Here is a 12,934-nt window from a genome sequence, read left to right on the forward strand (position 1 = left end):
GAGGTTCTGTCCAAATTTTTATAAGGTTTTGAATGAAACAGAAAAATAAGAATGATGCAAATTGTTTTTGCAAATTTGAATTTTATATAAAATTTTAATTTGATTAATTCTAAGTAAAAAAATATGTTTAAGAAAGTTTTAGTTAAATTTAATGTATGCAAATTTGAATATTGGTATGCTCTTTGCAAACATGATGACAGATAGAGGTGTCACATATCAGCCTCGTGGTCGTGGTAGAAGGAGGGTGTCTACTGGTACTCCTGGGACTTTTTGGTCCTCACCCTCTATTCCGACTATCCCTGGAACGTCACAGGTAATGGATGCACAAAATCAGTCGTTCATCATGGTCCCTAACCCCAACTACGTAACTCCTTCTGCTGTGCTACCTCCGTAACCAGGAAGTCATCCAGCTGCTTCACTAGAGTGGACTCCTCTACCACTTCGTCCACTCAGCAGCCCACTATTTCGACAACGACGTCTCCAGCGACAGATACCGCGGTGTAGGAATCCTCTCATGGATCCCAGCCAGATGCCTCTCCTCCACCTCCCATCGTATGGATGAGGATTTGGCTTTGATAGTTTGACACATGACTACTATTTTAAGTCTTTTATATGCATATTATTTTAGTTAGTTATTTTAATTTAGTTATACTCAATTTTCTAGTTTTAGTGGAATTAGGTTGTTAAGATATGTTTGATCTAGGTTAATAGGTTTGAACTGCTGAAACTATTTGAGAATTCTTTATTGTTGATGGATGTTGCTGCTTAAGTCATATAATTCCATGTTGATTTTTTTGTGAATTGTTTAAGTGAATTGTTGATGGATAGAGTTTGTGGCGCATTCTAGTTATAGATAAAACTCTACTGAAATTTCTAAAAAAATTTAAATATAATTGATGTTTATTGATTACTTCAAATAATTTTTTCATAAATTGTTGATTTTAAGTTTTTCATTGGTAGGTTTACGCCAAATAAAAATGCAAGTACACAGGAGTGTACTAATGTCAAGCTACAAAAAGATTCCTACTGAGACCAGAAAATGATGCTTTCAGAAGTGGGCAGTAAAAACTCTACATATTCAAACTTGACTTAGTTTGTATAAGTGTCGCCGTCTCACGAACAGAGCTAACAGGCAGCCAGGTCGGCGAAGTATATTGGTGGGTCAGCGACTTTTATGAAGACAAAGACCAAGCTGGTATGTAACTTGTTTCAATTTGTTATTAAGTTTGTTTTGTTTTTGAAATATAATGTCATTATTACTTGATTTAATATGTTGTTTCACCCTGCGTAGTCTAAGTCGTTGAGTCGTGATGCAATAATGGCGGAGACCTTCAAATACACTCACACCTTGAAGGAGAACAAAGAGATTTGCTGATCAGCGGGTTGCAGATCATTATATGAGTAAACATCATGGGTATAAAGTTTTCAATTAACTGTATTTCTAATCGTAATGTGTTACACAAGAGTCCTACACGCAGAGATTGGTGGAGGACACTACCCAGCAAAACTCAGCAGATTGGAGACAATGGCGACAACTCCACTGCAAGTAAAGTCAATCCTGACACGGTTTGGCACGAGACCCATCAGAGCCATACAAGAATTGCATCCACGGGTTGGGATCATTTTTTGCCGATGACCTCCATACCTCCACATTGAGACACTCTTTTGCCTCTGCCACCAGTCGGCACGTCGATCCCGAGGACAGCGTCAATTTGAGGGAGCAGGTGCTAGAGCTCACCTTGAGCCTTCACCAACAGGCTCAGCAGGTGTAGCAGTTTGAGGAGAAGTGTCAGAAGATCCTCAGACTTGTCTCAGACACAAATTTTCTCAGGCTAGAGTGGAGGCGGGAACTGGAGCGGCTTCAGCGGATGGAGCAACAAATGGCGGTGTATCAAGATCAGATGCAGGCCAATAGCAGCAGTACTGCTAGTGGTAGTGGCGCTGCTACAGGGGTACCAACATCACCGCATAGAATGCCGCCTCACCCGGACCAGGGGGATGACGACAACGACGACTATCAGGATCTTTAGTTATTAGAGTTTTGTTTGTAGACTGTTTCATATTATATTATATTTTTTTTTACTTTTAATTTTTTTACACTTGATATTTAACTTATCATATTTGATTTCTATTATTTAGAATTTGACTACGAATTTTTAAAAAAAATAAATTTAAATAAAAAATCAGAATTTGACCACCTATTATGTAAAAAAAAAAATTGGATTTACCGAGGACAAAATCCAACGGTAATTAGGCGGGAAAGAAAATAGTGGAGCTCCAAGATCACTAGTGAGACTTTTCTAACGGTAATTACTGGTGGATTATACAAAGATTCCATCGCTGAATCCGACGGTACTGACTAGCGGATTGAAAAACTCAACGGTAATTGGTTATTGTCGAGGGTTATACCTTCGGATTAATTCTGATAGAAAATTTTTCGGTAAATCCGACAGTACTCAACATTTTTCTTGTAGTGTATATAATAATTGCGATGACTATTAGGTAGGTTTTAACACACACACTCCATTTTTTTGTAGATATAATTTTATTAAGAATATCAAGGCAACATTCAAACATAAAGTTTAAAAACTTAAAGTTAGAATACTTTGATTGTGAAGTGTAAAACAATTTGAAACATACACACAAACATATTTCTTTGTAGATATGATTTTATTAGGAATATCAAGGAAATGTTAAAGCATAAAGTTTGAAAACTTAAAGTTAAAATATCTTGATTGTAGAGTGTAAAACAATTTGAAACGTAGACACAAAAAGCTCCAATCAAAATTATTCTAATTGATGAAGAAGTAATTATAATTTGTGTATCAATAATAAACTAATTATTTATTTTGTACAATTTTTAATTAATTTTTTTTTAATATTATTTTATAAGGGTGGCCTATATAGTGCACAATTAAAAATCTAAATATATCTCTTTTTGAGAAAAAATATATCTTAAGAAAGAGTTAAAATAAGATTAGTTTCAAACAACTAGTAATGAATATAAAATTTCCTTCAAGAAGGATACAATTTTGTACTTAGTTGAAGACTCTCCAATTCCTACAATTTTTCTATTTTTGCTTTGAATCAAATAAAAAAAAATACTCCAAAAGAAAAGAGATGACTCATAATTGATAGTGAGGGTTATATAATTCGTATTTAAATTAGTTAGTTTAAATATATTTTGATGATTTTTTAGAAATAAAATTGTGTTTTTAATTTATAGATATAATAAGACTTCTAACTGGGAAAGAAAATTTAAAAGTCTATAATAAATTTAATCGTGTGATATTTTTATTGTACTAGAACTTGATGAGTTATCATAAATTAAAATAGTTGTGAAAATATTTTTAAATTTGATATAACAAATAGAAGTGGATCTATGTTGAAATTCACATCCAATGAGAATTTTGCAAAATAATTCATCAAATATATATAATTACATAAATAAAAAATATATTAAATAAGTTAAATATTTTCATAATTTTTTTAAAAACATATTTTAAACATAAATATAAAAAATAATACTTTTCGTACATTGTACAAATAAATACACTGGTAAACAACGACAATCATAATCAACTCTTGAGGAAATGAAAAATTAAAGTGTAAGAAATTATATTATTATATGATGTTTCATATGTGTGATGTGTCTTATTTTATTGGTTTAATAAATATTTAATTAAAATAATAAAATAAAGGAAGTTACATGAAAGGAAGTTACATGATTATTTTGAAACGTAACCAACTTGATGGAAGTGGATTTTTATGAAAACAAATCAGAATTCAGTCCTCTCTTCCTACCTATGAAGTCTTTCTTCTTCATTCACCATCAATAATAAAATTGAAGAAAGAATTAAGAAGGCAAAAGAATAGACAAAGTGAATTCTTCCTAATACTATTATTATCATGGATCAAGGTTAGTAACTCTTCTCATTTCTATTTGTGATAATCATAAATTTCAAGATCTTCCTTTGAATAATAATTTTATAACGTACAGTAAAATTATATTCAATTTTACATGTGGTATCAGAGCTTTAGGTTGTGAAATTTGTGATTGTTCATGAAAATGTAATTTTACTGCAAAATTGATATAGCATGAAATCTGCAGTTATAAGAACTTGTAATTATATTTTCAGTTCATGAAGTTTCGTGCATGATTGTTTAATATATGAATATATATATGATTATAATGGATAATGCTTGTATGTATAAGTGATCAAGGCATTGCTATTATGCTGTGATATTATGCTGTGTATATATTGAAATTGGTTTCCTCCTATTAATAAGACCAACGCTCTAACCAACTGAGTTACGGGACCTTATTATGAAATTGGTTTCCATAGTTACGCACTGCGTTATTATGTTTGCATATCTATGAACATCAATTTTTTTTTAAATCGAAAGTAATGAGGAAACTCTTTCAATTTCTTTAATTTTTCTACCTATTTGTGTAGCAAAGTACTCAAATTTTAGCCGAAAAATGAACAGTATCTTTTATTTTTGTAACAATAATAGAAAATTTTGTACTGAAATTTTAAGATATTTTAATCACCAAAGTGGTCTAATCTAAAAATTTTAGTTAATATCATGTTTATTATTTTGTATCAATTACGTATAAAAAAGATGCTAAATGATAATTATTTATATGTTAATTGAAGTTCATTATTATGAGACATTTAAGGATCACCCAAAGGTTGATTAGTTGATCTTATAATTAATGAACATGATTGTTAGCATATATATATGTACTGTTATTAGTATCTAAATATCCAAAGATATTAAATATTTTTAATTGGTGCATATATCTTTACTAAATAAAGTTAAATTTATTAGCATCATTGTGTTATTGTATATTGATATATCACCCAAAGGAGAATATTAATATACTTTGAATGTTTCTATGAATGCTCTTTGAATCTGAATAATGTGTTATCTTATGACTCAAAGTGTTAATATTAAGTATGTGATAATTGCAACAATTCTTCCTGTCACATTGCATTCGCACACTACGTCTGTTCCAATGTTTAATGGCCTGAATTTTTCTAATTGGTCTGAATAAGTCCAATTTCACCTTGGTGTCTTGGATCTTGATTTGGCACTTCAAGTTTAGAAACCTGCTGCTATTACTGTTCTTAGTAGCAATGAAGAAAAAGCTCATTATAAAGCTTGGGAAAAGTCAAACAGACTTAGTCTTATGTTTATGCGGATGAGCATAGCAAACAGCATTAAGTCAGCTCTTCCCAAGTCTGATAATGCTAAAGAATTTATGAAACTTGTGGAACAGCGCTCCCAAACTGTTGATAAGTCTCTTGCTGGGACGTTAATGGGTACTTTGACCACCATGAAATTTGATGGTTCTCGTACTATGCATGAGCATGTCATTAAAATGACAAATATTGCAGCAAGACTTAAGTCATTGGGAATGGAAGTGGATGAAAATTTTCTTGTGCAGTTTATTTTAAACTCATTACCGTCTGAGTATGGTCCTTTCCAAATGAACTATAATACCATGAAAGATAAATGAAATGTGCATGATTTGCATAGTATGTTAGTTCAAGAGGAAACAAGACTTAAGAATCAAGGAAATCATTCCATCCATTACCTGAATCATCAAGGAGTTGGAAAGAAAACTGGAAAGAAGCATGGAAAGGGAAAAGGAAAGGGACCATTAAAGACCGCTGAGTCCTCTTCTAAAATCCAGAAGAAAGATAAGTGTCATTTTTGTAAGAAACCTAGACACTTCCAGAATGATTGTCCAAAGAGGAAGGCTTGGTTTGAAAAGAAAGGTAATAAGCTTAATTATGCTTATGTATGTATTGAATCAAACTTAGTTGAAGTTCCTCGTAATACATGGTGGATTGATTCTGGAGGTACGACTCATGTTTCTAAATCGATGCAGGGATTCCTTACAACCCAAACCATAAAGCCAAATGAAAAGTTTGTCTACATGGGAAATAAAGATAAAGCTCCAGTAGAAGCTGTTGGGACTTATCGGTTGATTCTCAACATTGGACATCATTTAGATTTGCTAGATACTTTTTATGTACCAAGTATTTCTAGGAATTTAGTTTCTTTATCTAAACTTGATGTTGCTGGATACTCTTTTAATTTCGGTAATAGTTGTTTCAGTTTGTTTAAGCACAACTATATGATTGGATCTGGCATACTTTTTGATAGTTTATATAAATTTAATCTTGATAATTTATATGCTGAATCACTTATGACTTTGCATCATAAAGTTGGCACTAAACGTTGTTTAGTGAATGAACGTTCTGCTTACTTGTGGCATAAACGTTTAGGTCACATTTCCAAAGAAAGAATGGATAGGTTGATAAAGAATGATATCCTTCCAAATTTGGATTTCACTGATCTCAATATTTGTGTAGATTGTATTAAAGGAAAGCAAACAAAACACACAAAGAAAGGAGCCACAAGAAGTACCAAACTTCTTGAAATTATACACACTGACATATGTGGACCCTTTAATGTAAACTCTTTCAATAAAGAAAAATATTTTATCACCTTTATTGATGATTATTCACGTTATTGTTATGTCTATCTACTTTATGATAAATCTCAAGCAGTTAATGCTTTAGAAATTTATATAAATGAAGTAGAAAGACAGTTGGATAAAAAGGTGAAAATCGTTAGATCTGATAGAGGTGGTGAATATTATGGAAGATACGACGAAAGAGGACAAAATCTGGATCTATTTGCTAAATTCCTTGAAAAACGTGGTATATGTGCTCAATACACTATGCCAGGTACACCTCAACAAAATAGTGTATCAGAAAGGCAAAACCGTACTTTAATAGAAATGGTTAGGACAATGATGAGTAATGCATCTTTACCTATATCATTGTGGATGTATGCTTTAAAAACTGCTATGTATTTGTTAAATAGGGTTCCTAGTAAGGCATTTCCTAAAACTCCTTTTGAGTTATGGACTGGGAGGAAACCTAGTTTAAGACATCTACATGTTTGGGGATGTCAAGCAGAAATAAGAGCTTATAATCCGCAAGAAAAGAAGCTGGATGCAAGAACAATCAGTGGATATTTCATTGGTTATCCAGAAAAATCAAAGGGGTATAGATTTTATTGTCCTACTCATAGTACAAGAATAATTGAAACTGGCAATGCACGATTCATTGAGAATGGTGAGACCAGTGGGAGTACAGCTTCACAAAATGTGGAGATTCAAGAAGTAAGAATTCAAGTTCCTTCAACTTGTACTTCTACTTCTAGAGTTGTTATTCCAAATGTTATTGAGCCTAATCACAATCAACAGGAACAACAAATTATTGATCCTGTTGTTGTTGGACTAAATAACAATCAAGAGGAACAAGAACTTATTAATCCCATGGTTAATGAGGAGCCGATAATAGAACAACCACAAGAAATGCCATTAAGAAGGTCTCAAAGAGAAAGAAGATCTGCTATTTCTGATGATTGTGTAGTGTATTTACAAGAGTCAGAAAATGACTTGAGTGTTGCTAATGATCCAGTTTCTTTCTCACAAGCCATGAATGGTGATAATGTGATGCCAGGGCATCTTGGCTAGTTTTACTAGCCATTTTTTTTGTATGCTTTAGGGTGGTTTCATGCATTTTTCTAGGAAATGAGCAAGTATTTGGATGAAAATGCATTCACACCATGATTCCAGCAAACATTGTGAATTTTGAATGATTTCATGAGAATTATGCATGAATTGAATGATAAAATAGATGATGCATGATCCCATGATTAAGAGCAAGACTTTGATGCACTTTGTTTGATTGATTTCAGGTAACAAGAAGCAGAGAAGAGCCATGTTAGTGGCTACGTTAGTGCCACTAACTTGGCCACTAACGTGGAAGGAAGGAAAGTTGGAACGTTAGTGGGAACGTTAATGGCATCAACTTTGAAGAAGGAGCAGCGTTAGTGGCAAAAGTGAGTACCAATAACGCTAGCGAAGGTGCAAGAAGACCCACGTTAGTCTCCACGTTAGTTATATTAATGTGGGAACTAACGTGGAAGGAAAGGGAGATGCCAACGTTAGTCGAAAAGGTGATCTCCACTAACGTTTGCGAAGCAAAAAGACCCACGTTAGCTTCCACATTAACTACATTAACGTGGAAGGAAAGGGAGATACCAAAGTTAGTGGAAAAGGTGATCTCCACTAACGTTTGCGAAGCAAAAAGACCCACGTTAGCTTCCACGTTAACTACATTAACGTGGTAGTTAACGTGGGTAAAAGTCTCACCCAGTAGCCTGACCATGCCTTCTTCAAACAAGAATAACTTGAGCCACAAAGCTCCAAATGAGGTGATTCCAGTGGCATTGGAAAGTAGGATTCCAGAGCTTTCCAAGCATATATGACACTACATGGTGGACACTAAATTTGAGGGAGAAAACCTTCCTTGAAAGTGAAAAGATGAACATGGTATCAACCTGTAGTAAGGCCAGCTGACCTCTTCACCTTCCAAGAAGTGTAACTCGAGCTGTAGAGCTCCAAATGATGCACTTCCAAAGGCATTGGAAAGTATACATTCAGGGCTTTCCAACAATATATAATAGTATGGGGTGGGCATTAAGTTTGAGCTCCAAAACCTGGCAATTTTCGGCCCTGATTGCGGACGTTATTGGCACTCACGTTTGCCAATAACACCAGCCACTATGCCAGCAACCCTGTCCCCTTCAAAGGAGCATAACTTGAGTTACAGAGGTCCAATTGAGGTGATTCTAGTTGCGTTAGAAAGCTGACATTCAGAGCTTCCAACGATATATAATACTCTATAGTGGGCATGACATTGTAGCACAAACCAGAGGCATCTTTTAAGCCCCAAAAACACCAACTGGGTAGCAAGTGTGACATTAGCCACACTAACTTCAGCACTAATGCCACACTTGTAGCATTAGTGTGGCTAATGTTAGCACTGATATTAGTACCTGGACCTCAACTTGGTTCTCTTTCAAGGACCACCCAACCTCAAGGAAGCAAGCCCACAAGTGTCAACCAATCAAGGCCACAAGAAGCATCTAGAATAGGAATTTTCATTTAATTGTAATTTGCTTTTAATTTCATTTTGTAATTTAGGAGAGCCTATATAAGGGCCTTAGCTTTTACATTCAGGGGTGGGACTGACATTCTGGAAGGGGGGATTAGAGAGGGGTCTTCGGACTCCCTCCCCTCACACACTTTTCCTTTTCTTTCTTTTCTTTGTACTTTTCATTTATGAATTTTGAAGTTTCAATTTCAGTTTTAATCTTCATCTTTATTTTTCTGCATTTCTTTCTTTTCTATTTTGGTAGAGCAATGATCAACTAACTCTTTTCATTGGGTTAGAGAGCTCTATTGTGATTCAATGGATCAATCGTAGTTCTTATTCTTCTTCTTCTATCTTTTCTCTTGATTTTACTAGAAAGCTTTCAATCTTCATTTAATTGGGTAGTTATCTTGGAAAAGAAGCTATTCATACTTGGATCTCTTCGGAACCTTGGAAGAGGAATGAAGAGATCAAGCTAGAAATGCTTTCTCATGTTGGACCAAATTGGGGTTGGAAGGATATGGTGACTATAATTCTACCAACACTTGATTTGGGAATGCATGTGGTATAATCAGTGACCATACTTCATCTCTTCTCATGAGCAATTGACCAAGAAATTGGCTATTGATCAAGATTTGAGAGATTGAATTACAAGGAATTGTAATTCGATCACTTAAGATTGCCAAGGAGATCAATGAATGCATTGATTGAGGAAGAGATGAGAATGAACTTGATCCAGAGGATTGCAATATCTCTTGATCCCAATGTTCATTTTATTTTTAGTTCTTACATTTACTTTTCTTGCCATTTTACTTTTCTGCACTTTATTGTTTTTCTTTACTTTTATTCCATTTACATTTCCTTGTTACTTATCACTCCAATATGATTCGTCTAACTAGGATAATTAATTAACCATTGATTGCTTAATCTGTTAATCTCTGTGGGATTCGACCTCACTCTTTTGTGAGTTATTACTTGACGACAATTCGGTATACTTGCCGAAGAAAAATTGTTGAGAGACAAGTTTCCGTGCTATCATAATGCTGATAAATGGTTAGAGGCGATGAAAGATGAGCTTAAATCAATGGAACAAAATAAAGTATGGGACCTTGTGGAATTACCTAAAGGATGCAAGAGAATTGGATGTAAATGGGTCTTTAAGACTAAGCGTGATTCTCATGGCAACCTTGAACGTTACAAGGCTCGTCTTGTTGCCAAAGGTTTTACTCAAAAAGATGGCGTTGATTACAAAGAGACTTTCTCACCAGTTTCTAGAAAAGACTCTTTAAGGATTATCTTGGCTTTGGTGGCTCATTATGACTTAGAGTTACATCAAATGGATGTTAAAACCGCCTTTCTTAATGGGGATTTAGAGGAAGATGTTTACATGGATCAACCAACAGGAGTTTTGGTTGAAGGGAAAGAACAAATGGTGTGTAAACTTAAGAAATCACTATATGGACTTAAACAAGCATCCCGCCAATGGTTTATCAAATTTAATGATACCATTCTGTCCTTTGGATTTAAGGAAAGTACCGTTGATCGGTGTATATACTTGAAGGTCAGTGGGAGTAAATTCATTATTTTAGTTCTATATGTTGATGATATTTTGCTTGCATCTAATGATCTTGGTCTATTAAGCGAGACTAAGAAATATCTCTCTAATAACTTTGAAATGAAAGATATGGGTGAGGCAAGTTATGTGATTGGAATAGAAATATTCTGAGATAGATCACAAGGACTATTAGGATTGTCTCAGAAATCATACATTAATAAAGTATTGGAGAGATTCAGAATGGCACAATGCTCAGCATCACCCGTTCCAATTCAAAAAGGAGACAAGTTTAGTCTCATGCAATGTCCAAAGAATAATTTGGAACGAAAACAGATGGAAGGAATTCCATATGCATCTGTTGTTGGGATTTTGATGTATGCTCAGACTTGCACAAGGCCAGATATCAGCTTTGCAGTTGGTATGCTTGGTAGATACCAAAGTAACCCAGGATTGGATCATTGGAAAGCTGCAAAGAAAGTTTTAAGGTATCTGCAAGGGACAAAAGAACATATGCTTACTTATAGGAGATCTAATCACCTTGAAGTGATTGGATATTCATATTCAAATTTTGCCGGTTGCATAGATACAAGAAAATCCACTTTTGGTTATTTGTATCTCTTAGCTGGAGGAGCAATATCATGGAAGAGTGCGAAGCAGTCAGTAATTGCTACTTCTACAATGGAAGCTGAATTTGTGGCATGCTTTGAGGCCATGGTTCAGGCTAAGTGGTTGCGGAACTTTTTTTCAGGGCTTAAAATTGTTGACAGTATTGCTAGGCCACTGAAAATTTATTGTGATAACTCTGCAGCAATTTTTTTTTCTAAAAACGACAAGTATTCCAAACGTGCTAAACATATGGAATTGAAATACTTTGCCGTTAAAGAAGAAGTTCAGAAACAAAGAGTGTCAATAGAGCACATTAGCACCAATATTATGGTTGCTGATCCTTTGACTAAAGGGTTACCGCCCAAAATATTTACTAGTCATGTTGAAAGGATGGGTATTATGAATTTATAGGATCAATATATGTTTAATGAAGTTTGTGTTGCATGGATATTGACATTTTGAGCTCAAATGAATTAATGTTTCTGTATTACCTGATTTTTAATTTGTTGTATACATAATAGAATTAAAATAATCAGGTATTGTCTTACAATGAAGACATTATTGTTGGACTAATTATGTTATATACTTCCTAATTATGGCTCATGTTAAGAATGTGGCTAACTTGTAGTACATAGAAGGGACTATGTCGATTAGGTGACGTACAACCGCTATGACTCATGCTAGTTTTATTCTTATCATGATAAATTAAGCTATGCAAGTAATTGCTTAGAAATGCGCATTATGATAAATATTTCTTAAACCATCAATAGGAATAATGACACATGAGCTAAGTGGGAGAATGTAAGAGATTATATTATTATATGATGTCTCATGTGTGTGATGTGTCTTATTTTATTGGTTTAATAAATATTTAATTAAAATAATAAAATAAAGGAAGTTACATGAAAGGAAGTTACATGATTATTTTGAAACGTAACTAACTTGATGGAAGTGGATTTTTATGAAAACAAATTAGAATTCAGTCCTCTCTTCTTACCTATGAAGTCTTTCTTCTTCACTCACCATCAATAATAAAATTGAAGAAAGAATTAAGAAGGCAAAGGAATAGACAAAGTGAATTCTTCCTAATACTATTATTATCATGGATCAAGGTTAGTAACTCTTCTCATTTCTATTTGTGATAATCATAAATTTCAAGATCTTCCTGTGAATGATAATTTTATAACGTACAGTAAAATTATATTAAGTTTTACATAAAGGTTTTAAAATCAAATTTAAAAAATAAATAAAATCTTTACTAGGGAATTATGTTCCTTCATTTAACTTTAATTAAGTGGATTTAAGTTAATTGAATTTTGAACCAAATATTGGTCGTTTAATAAAGGTAACAAAAACAAGATCTAATTCTTTGAAAGAGATAGTCCGTTTTATAGTAACTCTACAGTATGTGATTAAAAAGTTTTGGCAATAGAATCAAAGTAGTAATATGTAAGGTAGGTAAAATTTTGATTTACTTTTAAAACTTTTTAATAATTACAATTTTGAATAAGTTAATCATTACTCAAAATTTCTATTAGATCAAATGTTTTCATGAATCAAATTATATTACGTATTTATATTTTATACGTGTAATTTATTCTTTAAAGATATAGCATGCTTTTGAGAATATTTTTTTAATTTATTTCTTTTAACTCATTAAATATAATTCATTACGATGCATTAATTATATTAACTAATTAATTTGATTGGATATTTAAGTATCACACAATTTAATATTATGTAT

At 33.2% G+C, this 12,934-nt stretch overlaps 1 protein-coding gene across 1 annotated transcript; it reads left to right on the forward strand.

Annotated features, from left to right (window-relative positions):
* Positions 5,204 to 5,527, forward strand: LOC107615429. The gene has a single exon (XM_016317492.1). It carries the CDS (start codon positions 5,204 to 5,206, stop codon positions 5,525 to 5,527), a length of 324 nt encoding a protein of 107 aa, XP_016172978.1.

The sequence above is a fragment of the Arachis ipaensis genome, chromosome B09, assembly GCF_000816755.2.
Source record: "Arachis ipaensis cultivar K30076 chromosome B09, Araip1.1, whole genome shotgun sequence".
Classification (NCBI taxonomy): Eukaryota; Viridiplantae; Streptophyta; class Magnoliopsida; order Fabales; family Fabaceae; genus Arachis; species Arachis ipaensis.